At 32.2% G+C, this 22,442-nt stretch overlaps 3 protein-coding genes across 3 annotated transcripts; 2 read left to right on the top strand and 1 right to left on the bottom strand.

The window, feature by feature from the left end:
- The first annotated feature begins 1,449 nt into the window (after window positions 1-1,449).
- Window positions 1,450-6,378, top strand: LOC21397311 (malonyl-CoA decarboxylase, mitochondrial). The gene is made up of 17 exons (XM_024167417.1): window positions 1,450-1,721; window positions 1,906-1,994; window positions 2,084-2,174; window positions 2,254-2,380; window positions 2,508-2,691; window positions 2,872-3,016; window positions 3,099-3,189; window positions 3,549-3,607; window positions 3,681-3,758; window positions 3,986-4,069; window positions 4,459-4,640; window positions 4,768-4,896; window positions 5,158-5,230; window positions 5,516-5,601; window positions 5,751-5,835; window positions 6,144-6,222; window positions 6,337-6,378. Exons 1-16 carry the CDS (start codon window positions 1,638-1,640, stop codon window positions 6,174-6,176), a joined length of 1,620 nt encoding a protein of 539 aa, XP_024023185.1. The 5' UTR covers window positions 1,450-1,637; the 3' UTR covers window positions 6,177-6,222; window positions 6,337-6,378.
- LOC21397312 (chaperonin-like RBCX protein 1, chloroplastic) lies at window positions 6,241-8,537 on the bottom strand. The gene is made up of 6 exons (XM_024167418.1): window positions 8,243-8,537; window positions 8,031-8,125; window positions 7,485-7,602; window positions 7,079-7,095; window positions 6,892-6,954; window positions 6,241-6,642 (listed from the first exon to the last, which is right to left on the bottom strand). The coding sequence occupies exons 1-6, from the start codon at window positions 8,397-8,399 to the stop codon at window positions 6,568-6,570; spliced, it is 525 nt and encodes a 174-aa protein (XP_024023186.1). The 5' UTR covers window positions 8,400-8,537; the 3' UTR covers window positions 6,241-6,567.
- A 1,510-nt stretch (window positions 8,538-10,047) lies between these two features.
- Window positions 10,048-16,252, top strand: LOC21397313 (lysM domain receptor-like kinase 3). The gene is made up of 11 exons (XM_024167434.1): window positions 10,048-10,693; window positions 12,821-12,854; window positions 13,212-13,381; window positions 13,755-13,924; window positions 14,447-14,536; window positions 14,699-14,795; window positions 14,870-15,024; window positions 15,110-15,201; window positions 15,398-15,539; window positions 15,666-15,764; window positions 16,088-16,252. The coding sequence occupies exons 1-11, from the start codon at window positions 10,048-10,050 to the stop codon at window positions 16,250-16,252; spliced, it is 1,860 nt and encodes a 619-aa protein (XP_024023202.1).
- Window positions 16,253-22,442: the final 6,190 nt, after the last annotated feature.

The raw sequence follows: 22,442 nt of genomic DNA on the forward strand, positions 1-22,442 counted from the left end.
ATTAATTAAAACTCATTAACTAATTAATTCTAAAAGTTACTTCACTATAAACTTGAAATTGTACTCTCGTAATTATGGATATAAATTACTTTTAAACTGTGAAGTGTTCATTTGATATAGTCATTACGTATAGATTAAGTATCCATAAATAATTTATAATTATAATTAAGTAAAATTTGTTAACCTCTCTAATTACATCTTTATCTTTAAATACTATTAATTCTATAATATACAGTAATTTATAAATATAAACTGCTACTAATTTAAATACCAAATTAACTCCAAAGAGGATTATTGATCTATTTCTTTTTTGAGTGCTCCTAACGGTTACATGCGGAAGGTTCTCTTCGGCATGAATGACAACTAGGCCATGGTAAAAATCAATACGTCATTGGAGTAATGGAATTAAATACTGTCAGAATATTCACTCGCTTGGTTAAAGAATAGATGGATCATAGATACACAAGGATTCTCTCTCTCTCTCTCTCTCTCTCTCTTCTTAGCTTACATGAGTTGCTCGACAACGAATTTTGCACAATTTAAGTTAAATTTCTTCCAACAGAAAATAGAGTTCCATAAATTATGCTACAAAATTATCTAATAATTATTACGCTTTTTTATTTATAAAGATTTTAATTTTTTTGTTAAATTTAAACGTAAATAGTAAAATTATGTTATATGTCCTGCTCACCGAATGTGGTTTTCTAGACAATCGATTATGTTCACTTATGTGAGGTTATTACTCCAAGTTTCTTAAGAAAGGGGAAAAAATAGACATATAGCAAAATTTTACTAACCATGAAGCAAAATTGGACATATAACATATAATAAAATTATACCAATAATGTTAAAACATATTAAAAAAATTAAAATATTTAATAAATAGTAAAATCATTAAATCATTACAACATAATCGCTGTTTTTCAACTTATTCCCATACATTTGCTTACTTTTTTTTTAGGGAGAAAGAAGAAAATAGGTCAAGACTTGAGATGAATTAAAATTAATAGGTTAATAATTTACATAAGTTAATAAATAGGCCAAATTACTGTTTTTGTCCATAACTTGTCTGGTTATGAACCATAACTTGACAAATTATTCACGATTTTTGTTCATAACTTATCTGATTATGAACCATAACTTGACAAATTTATTTATAATTTATCTAATTATAAACTATAACTTGATAAATTATGACTTATTAATTTTTATAACTAAAAATTAACCTATATACTTTCTTCGGCCTATTTTCTACTATTGCCCTTTTTTTTAAAGATGTTTGGGCCTATAGCTTTCAGCTGTGTAAAGGCCCAGTTCATATTCCTGGTGGGGTTTCGTTTCGTCTTTCGAATTTGGACGTAACTGAAACGAGGAGAGAAGTGAAACGAAAAGAAAAACGCGTTGCGAAGGGGACGAAACGTGATTTTCTACTTTGGCATTGGCATTGGCATTGCCACCAAGCCACCAAGAGGTTCGGAGAGAGAACTGATTCAGCGTTTGGTCGCTGAGAAAATCACCGGCAATCAGTTGAGGAAAATGACGTGTGGTTAGAGAATGTGAGAGCTCAATCTCCTTCTTTAGCGGCAAGTGCTTTGGGGAAAATTATCGTCAAAGAAAAAAAATTCTGTCCAATAAATATGAACAAGAAAGGTTTGGCCATTCTAATGCGAACCAGAATGAAGCCTAACGACGCGAGCAAGCTCGCTCAATCTCCTCTCAATGTAAAGCTCTTAATTATGATTCTTAAGGCGGCGTTTGTTTGTAGTTGCCCTGGAAATTTCGTGTTTCAATTCGTTTTTGTTTTTACTTGACTATGAATTTTAGTTTGTTTGTTTGAAAGAAGAAATTTGAAGTAATGGAAAATTTCCAGATCTTATTGGATGAAAATTTGATTTTTGTGAACAGAACATTGTTAAGCAATCGGTGTCCAATTCCGAAGGAAATCAATCGAATGGAGGAAATAAGAATCTCAGTGCCTATAACTATACTGACAGGTTCTTATATAGATTTTTCTGCAAAAACACTCAATTAGAATCTTAAATTTCATTTTTTTTAATTTAAATTCGTTTAAATCTCCTAATAGGAATTTCGAGAATGTGCGCGAGTCGATGCACTCGGCCATATCAATGAACAAAACTGAAGTTTTAGATTCTGTGCTCAATGATTTCTCGGAGGTAAGGTTTTTAACTTGTGAGTTTGAATTTGATTATTCTTTTCATGTTCAATTTTTGACATCATTTCTTGGTAATTTAGGGCTATTTTAGCCTCTCTTACGAGGATCGCCGGAAATTACTCCTTATGCTTGCCAAAGAGTGTGATCTTAATAGGACTCAAGTTCACGAATTGATAAAACAGTATCTCGGACTTGAGCTTCCAAGCAGTAAGTTGTGTCTTGTGTTTTCTTGGCTATCACTAAAACTGAGGAGCGAAAAAAAAAAAAAGAAAAAGAAAAAAAAAGTTCTAAGCTTTTTGCAAGATTGAATTGCTTTAGCAATTTGTATTGTCAGGGTGGAATGTACAATCGAGTGGCTTAGAAGAGGAAGGCACGCTCTCCGCTTTTTATCGTATGGAGCGGAATCTGAGACATGCTCTCAAGCCAAAGTATGAAGATTTGTTCGAGCGTCTCAACACTCATCCTGGGGGTTTGAAGTTCTTGTCCAGTCTTCGCGCCGATATTCTTTTTATTCTCGCGTAAGGTTACTGTCCTGTCATATGATTCAAAGCAAATTTGTCCAGTCAATTTGTTAATTGAATCACGATGTTTAAATGGTTTTGTGGGGTTAAACGTTAGCATTTGTGAACTTGGAGTGTTAAAATTTTCAACTTTGATAATTATATCTGAGGAGTCTGAATGGAAATCTTGTATAATAGAGAGGAAAATTTAGCATCTTTGCGAGCATTGGATTCCCATTTGAAGGAGAAACTAAGTACATGGCTTAGTCCTGCTGCTTTAGAGCTCCACCAGATCACATGGGACGACCCTGCCTCTTTATTGGAAAAAATTGTGGCATATGAGGTATATTTATCTTCCCTGTCCAGGCTTTGGATATAACTGTTATTTGGACTCCAAGCTTGTTTTAATTAGTTGTCTTCTATAGGCTGTGCACCCAATCAGCAATCTTATTGATCTTAAGAGAAGGCTGGGAGTTGGTCGCCGCTGTTTTGGATATTTACATCCAGCAATACCTGGTTAGCTATTCTTTTCACTTCAGAAATATGTAACCTACATATTTTATCTGTTGCTGAAGATTCCGCAATTCTTAATTCATTTTTCCTCCTGGTTTTCCATGGGAACTTGGTAGCAATTTGTCTTATCACAGACAAATATTCGTTGTCTAATTTATCAGCGCATCTATGACTAATGAAATGTTGGAATACCTGATGTTAAACTGTAGCTTAATAGTTTCAAAATTTGTTTTACCGAGCATGCCAACAAGTGCTTTGCAGGGTCATTTTAATCAGTAGTGTTGAGAAGTTGGACCACAAAACTTTTTCTTCTTTTTCATGATCGTTAAACTACTTTGCTTTTCTCTAAAATCTTTTGGTAGGCGAGCCTCTTATCTTCATTGAGGTTGCACTTCAGAAGAATGTTGCTCAAACAATACAGGTATTTTTCTTTCAATACGTGAATTCTATCTCTCCATCCATTCGGGGTGCAAGTAACATGTCATGTCTGACAGGAAGTTTTGTGGGATGATCCTCCAATACCCGAAAGTGAGGCAACTTGTGCGCTGTTTTATTCCATATCATCAACTCAGGTTTGCCTGTTTACAACTCATGTTGTATTCATTTAGTCGTCTTCATTTTGTGGAAATTTTCTTCGAGGAATTAAATAGATGTAATGACCTAACCATGAAATGGTCCATCATTAGACATATTTGTTGGTCTAACTACACAATTTGCCATAAATATGTATATATATATATATTAATTTTTTATTTCCTGCTAGACGGGGCCTGATCTGAGCGCCTATGAAATTCTGCAGCCCGGTTTATCAGGGATCAATCTGGGAAAGTTTCTCATCAAACGTGTGATAAAACATGTTAAAAGAGACATGCCACATATTTCTGTAAGTATTCTGTCGTCATTTTAATACTTGCAAAATTGAAGAGCCAGAACTCCTTTGAAAATATTTTTTCATGCTGCATTACTCGGGCTTTTTGAGATAAATTATCGAACTAGTTAGATGTGTGTGTTTTAGTTGATTTGATTTCGTTTACAGTTTACTGTCAATGTCTCAAATAGCTGCATTTGAAAGAGAGTGAGTTTATCAGTCAGTATGGAAGTAGTACGGTAATGGAGCGGTTTCAAATAGTTTGCAATCCCCCCAAAAAGAGTCTTTCACAACCGTACAAGCTTTGCGAGCTCTTTACCATAACAAGTACCTTGTACTGCAAAATTGACAAAACATTTTACTGATTTACTAGCTGACAATATTTTTAATCTTATTTTGAACAGACATTTGCAACCCTTAGCCCAATCCCAGGATACATGCAATGGCTTCTATCGAAGTTGGCATCTCAATCAAAACTTGCTGAAGGAGAAGCTTTGTCACATTCATCAGCAGAAAAATCTGGTTCAACGTTTTTTGAGAACATACTTGAACCTGAAGAAGAAAGAGGGCTAATGGAAGCTTCCACGTAATCTAATCTTTAGTTAGCTATTATGTCTTTTGTCTTTTTGTAACCCCTCTCTCATGCCTATTACGACACCAAAAAAGCTGACAGATTTAGCAGGGCTTTAACTTGATAATATGTTTACCTTCAGTGAATTTGTTGCTGGAAACAATGGCATGGAAGTGATGCTCAAATTGTTGACTTCCACAAACTATGAGTGGATCAATTCAGATGAGCTACTTTCGGCATTAAAACCCCCTCTGATGCACCTCTGTGCAAGGTACGTTTATGTTCCTACAGAGCTAGCACACAATGGATTATTATTATTATTATTATTATCTTTTAAACCATTTTAATTAAATAGATTTATTAGAAATGCTGTCATGACTCGTGAACGAGTTTTGGAAGTAATGGGTCTGTTGTAGTGTGAAATAGCTGAGAGTGAAAATACGTAAGAACAGGAAATTGGTTTTACATCTGGTATGAGCTTTGCATTTGTGGCTCTGTATGTTTATACTGCTTGTCAACTATCTGATTATAGGTATCTTTTGCAAGAGAAAAAAAGAGGAAAAGCTCTGGATTCTGTAGCGAACTTTCACTTGCAGAATGGAGCAGTATGTCCTCTGAATTCAAATTTCTACACTAAAATCTTTCTTTGGTGGCCGCCTACGGTTATGGGTGATGTATTTTTTTTTTTTTTTTTGATGGTCAGTCAAATGGAAGGATTTTCACTTTAGAGTAGAGATAAAGTGGCTTTGTTGATTAAATAGGCTCTTATGACCCATCTTAGAGAAGTTTCCAAGGGCAAAAAGTTACATTATCATTAAACAAATTTGGCCACTAAAAAGGACAGTGGAGTTCAATATAAAAACTTAAAAATTCTTCTTAATGCGTGACAGATGATTGAAAGAATAAATTGGATGGCTGACCGATCAGAGAAAGGCCTACGTCAAAGTGGAGGTATCATGGTGAACTACGTTTACAGGTTACTTTTTCCCATCAAAACCAACTTTTTCATTTTTAATTGGAAAGCAACTTTTTCTTTTCTTTTTCCTCTCCTATGGCGACTTAACTCAATGAGAAACTTCCACATTTGTCTTGATTATAATATAACAGTGAACAAATGATTTGCAGGCTAGAGAGCATTGAAGAATATGCTCACTCATATTTTAACACAGGGCATATCCATGCATCTAACGACCTTCGGCGCTATGTTGAGGTATGTTTTTGCGAAAGTCATATCCATAAATTATTGGGGTTATTACTTTGTATCATTACATGCCTCCCAAGCATGCGAACGTGCACACACGTGGTGAGAGAGAGAGAGAGAAAGAGAGTAAACTCACTTGTTCCTTTTTGGGTGCGTTTGGAGTAAGGATCCGTGTCATGATTCGAATCATGGTTCGTAACTCACTACAATATTTTCTCCCACAAAAAACATACGTAAACCAAGAATGATTCTGAATTATATTTCTGAATCTATGAACAAAACGTCCTCTTAATATATGATTTTGGTTTGTACTGCAGGTGCAGCCAAAGGATGAATTTGATGGACAATGAACTAAACAGATTGATAAAGGATTCGTGACTATGGTTTTCTACCAATGTACGCATCTATCTATATATATACAATATTTAATTATCTGTGTATATGTATATATATTTTTATTACAAGATGGGGTACAAAGTTGATGCAGGACTTCATTTTCATTTTCAGCAGAGAGGCTCCGAGGCAGAATTTGGTCTTCCTCAAAGGAAACTGTTCATACAATAGAGCTTCTTTTTTCTTTGTAACTTCTTGGCCTTATGCCTTATGAAAAAGCTCAGAGATGTAACACTGTGCCCAGTTTGACCTATGCTGGCTATTTTCTTGGTATATATTTTGTAAAGAAACCATAATAATAGGTTTAAGTTCATCACAAATAGTACAATGGTAATGCTTGAATTTTTGTCACTTCTCACTTTCCGCGTGACTTGTTTCCAAGACGTAGTCTCTCATGAGCTTAGTGTTGGCTTCGGTGACCATCTAATAATATATATCCAAGAAAACTGCCAAGTTAGAAAATGGGAAAACCTTTTGAAAGACAGTCGCTTTAAGTTTTAGATGTAATTTAAGGGCTCGTGTGATATATGGGTTCAAATCGGTGATCTTAATTGTGACCTTTAAAATTTAAATTTTTGTGATAGAAAAATACTGTAATAGAATTAAAACTATAAGTTTATACAGTAACAGAATCTATATACCAAACATATACTTAGTCTAATAATTTCAAACCTTGGAAGACAGTCGCTTTAAGTTGTCCCACTCAAAATCATTTTTGCAATATGCAGTTCGAACCTGGATTGAAATGCCATCTATATTCATTAGTCAATGATGTTAAGAAAATAAATGGACAATCATAAACGTATGCACATAATATAAATGGGAAAACACTGGAGTTGTTGACGAGCAATTAACTGACCTCTAAAATGCGCAAAGCTGCCGTGTGGATTCCCCAAATGACGCATTCCATGAAATTCAATCAACGCGAAAATTCAAATTCAGACTAAAATATGAAAAGTATGGGTATATATGAGAACTACAACAACTGCTCCTAGGTTTAAGGTCAAACATTTTTTTTTTGTCCATAAAAAACAACGAGATATTTTATATGCCTCATTAGTCAAAAGGTCTGGTATTTTACTTTCGCGGGATTTGAACTCAGTTGTGATATACGAGTTTATTGCTCATCCCCAGTTGTTGTGCCTCCCCACTACATTCTAATATGGGTTTTGTAGGTTTAACTTTGTCAAAATGTTTAAGCTTGGTAAGAAAACTCTTAACAATGCCAATTTGAAGAGAGATAAAGAAGGTTTAATTGGAAATACCTAGGCCTTTATGCCTTGAAGATTCTCGCATCAAATTGGCACAAAACTTGTCCCCGTCATTCAAGGAGTGTCTCCCCAAGAACTCCATTAGCTCTTCGTATGCCTCGGGATTGTAACTCTGCTCTTCATAGTCATTGTTAAGAACATGTAGTAGATTTTATTTCTAACTCACGACAGCGGACCCGTTTAATTCGTTGATTCAAGTTTTTAATTTGAGTTGATATGTGACTTTATGTGAGTTTTTTACGGTAACAAAAAAGTTAAATGTGACTATTTTTAAGAATTTTTTATTGTAATAAAACTCAAATTATAAATTCAAATCGGTAAAATGAACGGACCAGCATATACAAAACTCATTTTACAAAACTAATGTTTTAATTTCCATTCCATATTCTCGATCATGCTAATTAATTATGAAACAATTTGAGCAAAGGAAAAGCAAATGTAAAAGTAACATATGGCAATCCTCACTAAAGTGGCATTATTTTATTTTATTTTTTTGTTCTCTTTAAAGAAATTCAAGCAAGCAAAGCAAGTGATGAGAACCTGAAGCTGTGCAGCGACAATCCTAACTGCAATGTAAGTGAAGAAATTATGGAGATTCTTGGCTGCTTTTGCTTCCGGTGATGCTTCTCCAAATCCTGCATTTACATATAAACCCCAACCTCTGTAAAAACAACATAAACAAAGCAGAGAGAGAGAGAGAGAGAGAGAGAGAGAGAGAGAGAGAGAGAGAGAGAGAGAGAGAGATAACCCACCAGGGACATACATCTTTTGGCAATACAAACGAGTGGAGTGAGATGTGGCTGGTTTGGATGGCCAGCGACAAGGAGAAGCTTTGGTTCTGATGAGTTTGGTTGGAAAGAGAAAAGAGAGCTGATGATTCAGAGGCTGAACTGTTGCAGCGGATTCCATGGAAAGGAAATGGATGGTATAGAGACGCCAAACAGATGAAATGAGACTCGTCTACCCTTTTATTTTTTGTCACAATAAAACCACAACCAGTTCTTCATCTTTAGACAAAAATATCTCCACATCCACACACTACTTCACTCGTTTGTGCACAAAATATCTTCTGTCCTAACACGGAAGGCTCCTATTGTCGTATTTAGTATTATAGTTCGTGTGCTATACGAGTATTATCAGAATAGGAAGATCGAATTTTGTGACAGTTTAATTCGTTGATTCGAGTTAAGATGTAATTTTATATGAAAATTTTTTATTATAATAAAAAAATTAAATATAACTGTTTTTAAAATTTTTTTACTGTAACAAAATTTAAATTAGTGAAATGAACAACTTGACTAATTAATTAAAAAAAATTGTTGTTCATCGATCAAGTAATTGTGGGCCCATAGAAACGTCAACATTCAAATTACAAAAAAAAAAAAAGACAATGATATTGTTCACATAAATAGGCACGATCTACATTCAATTAGTTGTAGTTAGAAGTGAAATTCATTGTGTAATGATTGGTGAGCTACCAGATGTTAATGTTTTGTTAATTTAGGAATTAATTATATGATAGGGATTTCATAATTTGATTATTTTCACAAGTGAGCTCAATTAGATTTAAATATTGAGGTTGTTTGTCTTGTTTGGTGGATTTGCTATTGTCTCTAGCGTTGGGGGAGGATTCTATAATCTATAGCTGTGCCTATATTTTCCTTGATATCATCCTCCATTTTTTCCCCAGTCAAACATGATCAACTTCGGAGCGCTTCATAGTTCATTCTAGCAAAAAGAAAAAAAAGAGAGAGAGAGAGAAGACAAAGTAGAACTTGCAAGAATAATGACATATTAATGACCCGTTTAGTTCGCTGATTTGAGTTTTTAATTCGAGTTGAGATATGACTTTATGTGAGAGCTTTTTACTGTAGTAAAAAAGTTAAATGTGACTGTTTTTAAGAACTTTTTACTGTAGCAAAACTTGAATTCTAAACTCAAATCGGTGAAATGAACGAGGCTTAAATCTTTCAAAAATGACCGTGTTTTTAAAATCCATTTGAGGTCTTATGTAGCTTATAAACAAATATACTGGGCTCTCCAAAATATTATTACGACTCCACTATTTTCTTTCTTTTATAATTTCCAACTTTGATGCTATGACGTAACATTCTTGAAAAATTTGAAAACTCCCGAAAGCAATCTTATATATAAATATATGTGTCTGTTTATATTGCTATATTCAATTAAATAGATCCGAAATTCCCCTACTTCAAACTACAAGTTAATTATATATATTTTTTCTTTCTAAATGTTGTTATGTTCCCTTATATATTAGCTAAAAATTCATTTTTAAAAGCAAATTGATGGAGTTGTTCAAAGTTGAATGAATCATACATAGAGCACCATGACAAAGACAAAAAAAAAATAATGCACACCCCTACATTTATTTTAAAAAAATAAAAAATAAATAAAAACAAACAGATACTAACCAAACAAAATAGTATAATATGTATGAGATATCAAAGTCCAAAGCCCATCTCTCACCCTTTTGCACCCTCCAAATGATCTCCAAGCTCAAAATTTTCATACCCCTTTTTCATTTCCCCTTCTCAAAATGATTATAAACTTGAAGAAGAGATCAAGAAGAACGCCATTAGTTATGTTCTTGCTAGTACTTGAAGTTCTTCTCATGTCATCCTTCAAAGCCAAAGCCAAGTGCAAAAGTGGGTGCAAACTTGCCTTAGCCTCATATTATGTTTGGGAAGGTTCCAATTTGACATATATAAGTGCCATATTTGGCAAAGAAATCTCTGAAATCCTCAAGCACAACCCAAACGTGGCCAACAAAGATAGCATCCTCACCGGCGAGCGCGTCAATGTGCCCTTCTCTTGTGAGTGCTTGAATAGTGATTTTCTAGGCCATACTTTCATTTACAAGGCCGAGTTTGGGGACACCTATGATAAGATTGCCAATACTGTTTTTGCTAATCTCACCACCGAGGATTGGGTCCACAGAGTGAACACTTACAAGCCCACTAGGATACCAACAGGCTCCCCAATCAATGTCACGGTCAACTGCTCATGCGGCGATGTACATGTGTCGAAGGATTTCGGGCTGTTTGCGACGTACCCTCTCCGTCCGGCCGAAAACCTGTCCTCCGTGGCAGAGGCGGCGGGTGTGTCGTCCGGGCTGCTGGAGAAGTACAACCCGGGGTACAATTTTAGTGCAGGGACTGGAATTGTGTTTGTGCCTGCAAAAGGTTAGTGCACCTTATTTTTAACAAAATGTGTACTAGGATGTATGCGGACAATATGAGTGTTGTATTATATAGATTATATTTTTATACACATTCATCATATACAAAATGGTACTATTTTGTGTTAGATCAAGGTCTAGATTAATGTGTCGTGTATTGGAGTTAGTTTTTAGATTTTTGATGAGTGAGTTTTACTCGCTCATTTAGTATCGTTTTACATTTAATATCTAGTTGGATCGTTTGAGCCATTTGAACTTACCCTGTTGTAATAATATCCCTAATCACCTCTTTGAGCCTGATTAATTTTCGCTACTCAAAATCACAGAAAAAAAAATGGGGAACCCTAGGCTATGTTTGGAGTTGTTTTCGTTTTTATTTTTCATGTGTTTTGAGAAAGAAAAAATGAAAACGGGAGAAAAACGACGTTGACACAATTAAAAATAAAAAACGGAAATGAAAACGATTTTTTAGTTTAGTGTAAAATGAGAGAAATGAAAAATGACTAAAAGTCATTTTTCATTTTTTGTTTCCGTTTTCTCCTCTCTCGAGTAGAGAGAGAGACACACACATTAATAGATTTTTTATACTGAAAATAATCTCTTGAAAAAACTACCAAATGCATTTTTAAAAATAATATATGTCTGAAATTAAAAACGTTTTCATTTTCATTTTCATACAAAAAATAAAATCATTTTAGAATTAGTTTCAAACGCACCCCTAAAATGATCAGCATAAAATTTTTGTCCTTTATGAATAGAGATAATTTTGAAGATGATAATAGAGATTCTTTTTTAACACGCGAGTTTTAAGTTGGCCTTTTTTAGGAGGAATATTGTCTTACCTCATCAAAAAACTTCTTTTCTTTTATATATTCTACTTCTTGAGAGAAGAAAGATGAAAACAATTTTTTTTTTAATATTTAACAAAAGTGTATGTATTCTATTTTTTAGCCGTGCTTAGCCCTTAATGACAGAATATTTGAGGATTAAAAAAGAAGTTTGTTATGTTTAATAAGTCCATAGGAATGACAGAGACAAACAAACACAGGTCAAACGATTAAAGAGGTTTATCACCAGTGCATTCTAGAAACAAGGAAAGGCCATCTTAGACAAGCATCTTTTTTAACAACGCCTAAATTTAGGCTTGGTATAAATTTGAAGTTTAGTTATTCATCTCTACTACTTTTATTTGTAAAGTTTTAGTAAAAATGATATATTCAAGAAAAATGAGACCAATAAAATTTTAAGGTGTATCAGTCTAAATTTTTATCTCTTACTCTTAATTGATATTTTTTTAGTCAATTAATTATATTAGTCAAAAAAATATTAATCAAGAATAAGAGGTAAAAATCAAGACTCATATACTCTTACGGATATGTTCAATAATAATAATAATTATTATTATTAATTATTATAATATATATTAGGAAGAAAGAGGGAAATAGGCCAAGATTTGAAATGAATTAAAATTAATAGGCCAATAGTTTACATAAGTTAATAAATAGATCAAATTACTGTTCTTGTCCATAACTTGTCTGGTTATGAACTATAACTTGACAAGTTATTGTCCATAATTGTCCATAACTTGTCTGGTTATGAACCATAACTTGACAAGTTATGGCTTATTAATTTCTATAACTAAAAATTAGCCTATATACTTTCTTAAATTTTTTATATTGGCATATTTTTTACTATTTCCCTATATATTATTTCAAATCTCAATTTTCCATTCCTCTTCTTCAACTATCTCTGGGCCCAGTTTTATTTTGGACTTTTAGAGGGCCCATTTGAACATTTCAGATCAGACATCTTAATCAAGCCCAAAGAACTTTGGCGCGAAAACGGCCGTTACTGCCCGTTACACCTGTCGCCGTCTTATTTTCCTACTTTAAAAAGACCAAATTGTTGATATAATAAGTAAGCAAATTTGAGACGACTGAATATGGGTAATTCGTTAAGTGAATTTTTGCCTAGAATCTATATATACTGATAGTACTGCCAAGTAGAATTTTCTTTAAAGAAAAAGTAAACTGAAAATTAGGAAATATATATATATATATATATATATATTTTTAGCCTCTCTTACAATAACTCATATTTCTACAAAATTTGGCCCTTTTTCTTTTGGCAGATGAACGAGGAGAGTTTCCACCACTCAAATCAGGGTAAGTAAATTGAGGTGAACACTTTTCCTAACTATTATTTTCAAAGTTGAACCGGGATTGTATCTAATTTTCATTGTCTTCTGTTTTTTGCAGCACAGGTTGTTGGTCTTCTCTGGCTAAAAACTTTTATTTGCTTTAATGTTACTTCGCCATCGTCTCTGTCACTCTTTTTATCACTTTTTACATTTATTATTTGACACGTAAACTTATTATCTCATTTTTTTAATTAAAATTCACGTGTCAAATAATAAATTAAAAAGTAACAGAGAGAGTGATAAAATTAGTGACGCTGGTATTTTTTCTCTCTTTATAGTGAACATGGTGATATTATTAGTATGAGCTGACATTATTACTTAGAGCAGGTATTACACGTGGAGCAATTGCCGGTATTATAGTTGCAGCCGTTGCTGGGGCTTCAATTTTGGCATTTGGTTTCTACTTTGGGCTTTACAGAAAAAAGAAGTTGGCAGAGGCTACTCTGCTCCCGGCTGCATCTGATCATGACCAGTATCTTCAACAAGCTCAATGTAACTAACATTGTCTCTAAATGCTACCTCTCACTAGTATGAATGCATGATCATTATCATTGATTTCTTCAATTATTTAAAACGTGACATCGACATGTAAAATCGTGTGAAACCCTGTGTCATAATCAGTGCATCTCATAATTAACATGTGAATTTGTGATTGGTTGTAACTGGGAAAATGACCATCAAATGATAAACAAGTACTTATTAGCAAATCGATGATTGCTGTTTTTGATTTCAAGGTTTAGGGACTATAAATAAAGGACTTTGTTTTTCCCTTTTTTTTGTTTTAGTAAAATAGTATTTTGTTGAGGTTTACAGTTTAAATCGCCACTCTCAAAGTTTTGTTTTGTTTTTTTGTTTTTTGATAAAGCTTCTCGAAGTACTTCGGAGCAAACTAGTACTAGTACAGGTATTACTGTGGACAAATCAGTGGAGTTCTCATATGAAGAGCTTGCCAAGGCTACTAATGACTTTGACAATGCTAATAAGATTGGCCAAGGTGGTTTTGGATCTGTTTACTATGCAGAGCTCCGGGGTGAGGTTTGTCGCTCTAATACCACATTTAAATAATTATAATAGTCGTGTTTGAAATTAATTTCGTTTCTTGAGAAATAAAAAATGAAAACGTTTTTAAAACGGTGTTTGACGCAATAAAAATATAAACAGAAATGAAAACGATTATTTGATTTAGTGTAAAATAAAAGAGAAATGAAAAATAACTTTTAATTGTTTTTTATTTTTTGTTTTCGTTTTCTCCTCTCTTGGGCAGAGAGAGAGAAAAAAATAAACATTAAGGATTTTTTATACTGAAAATAATGTTTTGATAAAACTACATATTTTTAAAAATGATTTATGTCTGAGATTGAAAACATTTTCATTTGCATTTTCATACAAAAAAACAAAAAGATTACTTGAAAAAGAAAAAGTTTAGGTTCTATAAGATAGCTTCTTATGCATGATTGAAGTTATAAACATTGCAAGAGTTATTGCATTTTGCGCCCACTTTTCCATGTGCTTGAATGTTCTACAGTTATTGATATCTAAACATCTATTATAATGCAGAAAGCAGCAATAAAGAAAATGGATATGCAGGCATCAAAAGAGTTTCTTGCTGAACTGAATGTTCTAACTCATGTTCATCATCTGAACCTGGTAATGCTTTCTCTAGTATAGTATTCATGACTAGAGCTTTTTGTCAATTTGAATGACTCTTTTTCGGGAAAATTAATAAATAACCTTCTAGTTCATTTCACTCAATTTTTTAGGCGTCTTATGACTATTGTAATATGGTTTCTGCATCGAAATCTTGGGCAGGTCCGGTTGATAGGTTACTGTGTTGAGGGGTCCTTGTTCCTGGTTTACGAGTACATCGAAAATGGAAATTTGGGTCAGCATTTGAGAGGTTCAGGTGAGAAAAATAATGCCAACTATGCAATACGAACGTGAACATTTTATGTCTTGGTCTCTTATCAGTCCTCATCTTGTAAGGGATGGATCCATTTCCATGGCCTACTCGGGTGCAGATAGCCTTGGATTCAGCTCGAGGACTTGAGTACATCCATGAACACACAGTTCCTGTTTATATCCACCGCGATATCAAGTCTGCGAACATCTTAATAGACAAAAATTTCCGCGGAAAGGTTGTGAAAAAAGTACTTAATACTCATCTGTTAATATCATAGATTGCAGAATTTTGTATCTTCTTATAACTTGTTTCCTGTACAGGTTGCAGATTTTGGGCTAACAAAACTGACTGAATACGGGAGTAATTCATTGCATACGCGTCTCGTTGGTACATTCGGATATATGCCTCCAGAGTAAGAATTGAACCTTTCAATTCTTTTCTTGTGTTCCCCCTTTGATTCATCAACTGTTTTACCAAAAAAAAAAAAAAAAAAGCTGAATTGAGCCAAGTACTCAATTTCTAATTTCGTGTTTAGTATAAGAACCGACTTTAGTGGATATGTTTTGAAAAAGTTGAGCATTTTGACTAAATAAAGCATTTGTAAACAGGTATGCTCAATATGGTGATGTCTCCCCAAAAGTAGATGTTTATGCTTTTGGAGTTGTCCTTTATGAACTTATATCTGCCATGGAAGCTGTGGTCAAGACAAATACATCTGTTACTAGTGAATCCAAGGGCCTTGTTGCTTTGGTTGATATTCACTTCCTTTTCCATCTCCTTATCCAAAACCATAAAGAAAGTTGCACTTTCTTTTTTCTTTTTTGTGCCCCTAATGACCTTGGCCTGAAACATGTGTTCTTGATCTGATCTGTGTAGTTTGAAGATGTTCTTGGTCAGCCTGATCCCAGGGAAGATCTCGCCAAAATAGTTGACCCTAGGCTAGGCAAGGACTACCCGGTTGAGTCGGTCTACAAGGTGAATTCTCATTCTCATTTCTCTCAAAACTTAAAAGGGTAATGAATTAGATGTTGAATATATATCAATGCTAAAATTGATATTTAGAGAATAAGATCATTCTCAAATGCAATGCATATTTAGTACCGAGTATAGCATAAGCTAAGTTTTGACTTAGATGAAAAATTTAAATGGCACTATGGCTTAGAGCAAAAAACAAAAACTATGTTAACCAGTTCTTTCTGTACTTTTTTTTTTTGTTTTTTTGTTTTTTGTTGATAATGATATTTGTGTTAGGAGATGTTTTTATGTCTCATAACTATATATGCTGATTTCTGTTTCAGATGGCACAACTTGCCAAAGCTTGCACGCAAGAGAGTCCTCAACTAAGGCCAAGCATGAGATCCATTGTGGTTGCACTAATGACACTTTCATCCACGACTGAGGACTGGGATGTCGGTTCTTTATATGACAACCAAGCTTTGGTCAATCTTATGTCTGGGAGGTAGCATTAAGATTCACTCCTCATTCTTTTTTCCAAAAGTGATCGTATGGATGGATACAAGAGAAATGCTAGCACCACTCTTTCTGATGCTAGCATAACTTTTTCTGTTAGTTTATTTGTCACATTTTACATTCATTGTTTGACATGTAGACTCCACTATCTCATATCATGTTAGCAGATTCCACGTGTCAAACAATGAATGCAAAGAGCGACAAATATAATGAAAGAAGAAGTGATGCTAGTATTTCTTTGAATACAAATACAATCTTGACTTTCTTCCTTTTAGTATGTTTATCATTTGTAACACTTGTAAATAAACAATGTGGATTTTATATTCTTTTTCTTGGGGGGGTTTTGGGAGTATATATAGTTGTAACGTTATACAAAAAGTCCTAGTTGGAAGAATAGTTTAGCAGAAAATTTGGACTACAAATGATAGTAGACAGCATTAAATTGTTACTTAAGCCTTGATTGTTCTACAATGGCCGGCCCATTTTAGCTTAAGCAATCTCACGAACCGCAATTTTGTTTGTTAATACAATGTATTATTAGCTGGTGCCTTGTGATACTCGTGCGTAATGTGACAAGGACATAAAAAACTTTATTATTAATTCTTCGAGCGAAAAAGTCTTTTCAGTTCCTATTTGATAGTGGAACATAACGGCAAATCAGAGGATATGCAATACATATATTCACGGAAAAAATATATAATTATCTTTGGGTAAAATTTATGGTAGGATAAGTATTTTTACTATGTTGAAAGTAACTGTATTTTGACGGTTAAATTAATTTTTTAACGGTCTAAATCAGTTAGGAGCAGTTTTTCACCGTACACTATAAACTTTTAACGTAAATGCACATAGATCTATCCATTAAAAACAGAATATTCAAATGACTAAAAACAGCAGATTTTTTATTGTGTAGTGTTAGCAACATGCAAGAATTAAACACATACATCCAACAAGGCTTCTTGTACATCTGAATAATAAGTATGCTGTAGTTTTACTCCATCTTTATTTATGAACGAGTTGTAGTACTATTTGGCTTTATTGAGCAAATGGGACCTACTAAATTCACAACCAAATAATTGGCACTGTGTGGAAGATTATCTTTTGTGAAAAAGCTAACTAGTATCAGAACTAAATGGTGGATTTTTTTTTTCCAGATTTTTGTGAGTCTTTTTTCTTTATCTTATCAACTAGTTTGTGGTCACAATTTATGCTTTACCTTCCATCCACAAATGGCTTTTCATCATGCATGATGTTAATTAAAAGTCACGATTAGAAATGCAATAATGTCACTTGGATTTCACTTGTGTAATATATTGTTGCATGTCAAATATGAACGCACTAATTATGTCCCCAAATTGCCAATTTCTTTAAATTATGTTCAAAACAAATTATTGTTCAAAAAGTAGTTTCTTAAGAAATTCAGGAAGTTAAAAGGCAGTGGTATGGATGGTAACAACTTATTTAGCCTAAACATATTTGAAGATGAGGTATAAATGATATTTTTTTTTTCTCTCTAAGCGAAAGAGGTATGAATGATTGAGTTTTGTACCAATATTAGTAATTTTTATTTCCTCGAGGCAATGAATAGCCATAATGATTTTTATGAGGTTTCTTTTCCCGTACACAAAACATTACCTCGTTCATTTCACCGATTTAAATTTTCAGTTTTAGATTTTTACAGTAAAAAACTCTAAGAAAATGTCACATCTAACTTTTTCTGTTATAATAAAAAATTTTAAAAAAATATCACATCTCAACTCGAATTAAAAAATCGAATCTACAAAGTGAACGAGATCCATATATTTTCATGCGGAAACATGGACCATTTCCTTTTTCTCTTAAAAGTTAGCAAGCCTACTCCATCCATTGTCCTACCATATGAATTATCTATGTTGCCGTACAAAATATTAAGTCAGAAGATTAGGAGAAAAATGTTCTTTTATATATATATATAAAACAAAAATAAGAACCATGCTCCTCAACCATAATAATGACAATTTACAAGTACGCTTTCATTTCACTGCATTCTCTCTCTCTCTTCTCTCCTTCTTATTATTTATTTTTATATTTTTTTGTTGTCAATCTTGATAACCTTAAGGCGTTAAACTTCTCAAATCAAATTGCTAGATTTGGTTAAAAGAAAATATATGGATTTTTAGTTCTTATGCCGTCTGAACTTCTTGTCATTTAACATTCTTCATCCTTATTTTTTCTTTTGACAATTTAGTCCTTAAATTTAAAGAACAGTACCAACTGATTCAAATTAATTGACATAAATTTCGAACAAAATCACTAATTTTTTAACACTTGCCAACATCTCATAATTTGAATTAATTTAGAATGAATTGCTACTCCTTTAAAAATTCGAGGACTAAATTGTTAAAAAAAAATGTTAGAAGAATCCAAATGCTTTTATAAGAACGGAGTAAAAATATTAAAAAATGCATGGCCCGTTTATTTTTATATTTAAATTTAAATTATTAATTTTGTTACAGTATTTTTCTTCCACATAAAATTTAAATTTTAAACGTAAGAATTAAGGGCCCATTTAGTTCGCTGATTCAAGTTTTTAATTCGAGTTGAGGTGTTACTTTATGTGAGAGATATTTATTACAATAAAAAAATTAAATGTGACTGCTTCTGAGAGTTGTTTACTGTAATAAATTTTAAATTTTAAATTTGAACCTGTAAAATAAATGAGAACTAAAAATTATAATTTGAGTATATTTTTTAAACGCGCTATTAATATGTCTAAGGTGTTGGCAATTTGAGACAAGGTCAATCTCTCAACCGGCACCGGAAGATTGAAAGCCAAAAAACACACAAGTACGCTTTCACAGCTACCCAAGACTGGCCATTCTGCTTAGTTTGATGTTATCATTTTCAACGTGGACAATTAGTTTCCTTTCTTTTTTAAAACCTTTGTTTTTTGTTTTTTTTTTTAATAATTGGACATTACTTGGTAAATGCTTGGTCCCACGTCTACTTTATTAGCAAATTTAATGAGGGGCCATTACATCATATTCATGTCACATTTCCTATTTTTCTTCAAAGATATGATGCCGCATTTACTCATGGGATAAGATGAGGAGTTAATTACACATTTGCTATATTGAGTCAAAAGACGTATTATTTTGCAGCATTTGACATTTGTGAGCCACGTACTGCACGCGCTTGCTCTCTGTCGTGATTTTTTTCCCAATAAATCAAACTTAAAAGCATGGACTTTTGTGATAGGAACGTGTTATCACCAATCCACGCTGGTTAGACGAAATCGTGTTTTAATTATGTTAATTACGTTTATTTCTGTATTCGTCTCTGATTTTAAATCATGATTCATGGTTTTTTACAGTATTTTTTTTCACAAAAAATACACGTAAAATGAGAATAATTCTAAATCATGATTCTAAATACATAAACCAAACGTCCTCAAAAATTTTAGAAATAATGTACTAAGAAAAAAAACTGTTAAGTTAACGAAAATCCAACAATAAAAACAATACTACCACATTTTCATATTTCAACGAAAAATCTTCCTTTAGAAAAAAAAAAAAGAAGCCATTTTTTATCTTAATAAAAGTTAAACACTTTAAATTTTAGATTCTCACGTTGAGCAAACCTTCAAAAAAGAAAAGAAAAAAAAAAGTTCATAAGATTTTGATGATCTAAATTGGACAGTTCTTTTCATACCCAACCTAAAAGTTGCATAGTTTTTGCAAAAACAATTTTCTTTCTTTCAAAGAAAACAAATCTTTGATTAAAAAAAAAAAAACTTATTACACTGACACTGTGTTTTATCAATAAAAGAAGATTGAATGGACAGTTAGGATTAAGAGGACGTTTAGTTTATGTATTTAAAATCATGATTTATAATCATTCTTGTTTTATGTGTATTTTTTGTGAGAGAAAACACTGTTGAGAATCATAAATCATGATTCAGAATCATGGACGAATATAGAAAATAAACGTCCCCTAGCTTTTATTGATCAATAGCCGATATTAAAAGGGGTAATTTTGACATTTTATAAACAAATTTAACAGAGTTTAATTGGTCTTTTGTATTTTTGAGTTAGGGTGACTTGAGTGGTGATTTTGAGTTGAGTTTGAGTTATAACTTGAGTTGAAGTTATAACTTGAGTTTGTGTTTAGATGTGCACATTTGAATTATGATTTGAATTGAGAATCTATTTGAGTTTGTATTTAGGTGGGTCAAAACTTAAATTTGTATTTAAATAGTATTTTAATAAAAATTCAATGGTGATGAAAAGTTTTAATAGAGTATATGGGTATAGTTTTATTCGTCTTTTCGTTGTGAATGTATAGAAAAAAAATCATCTCAATCAGAATTAAAACGAAAAAGTTGTGACATTTTTAAGAATAAAAAAATATTATTCATTAACTTGAGTTTGAGTTTATGAACTCAAGTTGAAGAGAAAATTTAAACTCGAGTTTAGCTTTAAACTCGAGTTTAAACTGAAATTTTATAAAAGAACATGAACTTAAATAAAATTGTAACTCAAATTTAAATTTTTTTTCAATTTCGTTCTAAAAAGAACAACCCCTGAGTGAGCGGTGCTTCTGCAATTAGTTTCACTCAGAAGAGTTTGACTATCATATTAATAAAATATAGAAGATCTCACTATAATAAGCCCTTAAAAAAATAAAAATAAGTCTTATATTCACATTAATGAGACGTTTAATTTATGAATTAAAATTATGTGATTATAATTATTTTTAATTTACGTATATTCTTATAAAAAAATATTATAATAAATTATGAATCATAATTTAAATCATGATTTAAATTATGATTTAAATCTTTCAATTAAACGTCCATGAAAGTTGAGAAAAAAAAAAATCAAGGGAGTAGTAGAGTAGTGAAGTGGTTGATATTTACGGCCCAAAGTACGACCAAAGGGATTTCGTGGTCCATGAAGAACTGCCCACATGCCTTATGCCTAGCAGTCGTTTTGGTACGGCTGATTCCGAAAGCAGCTTCACATACACATGTCGTGTCTCCTAGTATCACACGTGCCGTTCCTTTTATATAACAAATCCCAGCTGTCCTTCACTGAATTTCGGAAAGGCAACGCGTCACACGCTGCCAACGCTCTCTCCACGCGTCATTTGTGATTACAATATTACCCCTCCCTAATCCCCCAATCGCATCCAAATCAATCGCTTTTTAATTTATTTTTGTTATTATTATTCCCACACCATTTCGCATTTGCCTTAAAGGCTTAAATTGAGGTTTGTAATTGTAAAGCTCTCATTCTTTTTATTTTTTGGAAAAAAAGTTGCGAAATTAGAATTTTCAAATAGAAAAATACGTTTAAAAAAATTCAACAATTTTTATTAAAAAACAAAAAAAATAAAATTCTGAATAAAAATGTGTATACTAGAAATATGTAAATCTAAAACGAGTTCTTAATTTTAGAAGAATATGAGTTGTTTTTTCTTTTTGTAAGGAAAAATTCACGTGACGTTATTTTTGATTTATTTGTTTTGATAACATAAATTTTATAATTAAGTTACTATCACGATAGAAAAAAAATGATTTTATTGAATTATTTTTGGTTGTGAAAACATAAACCATAATACACATACATATAATACACTAAAGTTTAAAAATATATAACTAAAAATAAAAGGTTTGTCTAAACAAATGATAGAACCTATAAAAAATAGTTTTGATAGGAAAATGTAAATTCACGTAGATGTATGAGACAATTTTAAGTAAAAAAAAGTATAATATTTTCACTAACGGTATTTTAAGAATAATTTACTTATGGCCTTCAAAAAGAAAGAATAATTAACTTGTGATTTAAAGGTATACGAAGTGTTCTAATTAAAAACACATAGGCGCGTTTGAAACTCGTTCGAAAATGATTTTATTTTTTGTATAAAAATAAAAATGAAAACGTTTTTAATTTCAAATATAAATTATTTTTAAAAATGTGTTTGACAGTTTTATCAAGAGATTATTTTTAGTGTAAAAAAACTCATTAATGTCTCTATTTCTCTCTCTTTCTCTGCTCGAGAGAAGAGAAAACGAAAATAAAAAATAAAAACGACTAAAAGTTATTTTTTATTTCTCTCATTTTACACTAAACTAAAAAATTATTTTTATTTATATTTTTTATTTTTATTACACCAAATATCGTTTTAAAAATATTTTTATTT

This window comes from Morus notabilis, unplaced genomic scaffold, assembly GCF_000414095.1.
Source record: "Morus notabilis unplaced genomic scaffold, ASM41409v2 Scaffold1292, whole genome shotgun sequence".
NCBI lineage: Eukaryota > Viridiplantae > Streptophyta > Magnoliopsida > Rosales > Moraceae > Morus > Morus notabilis.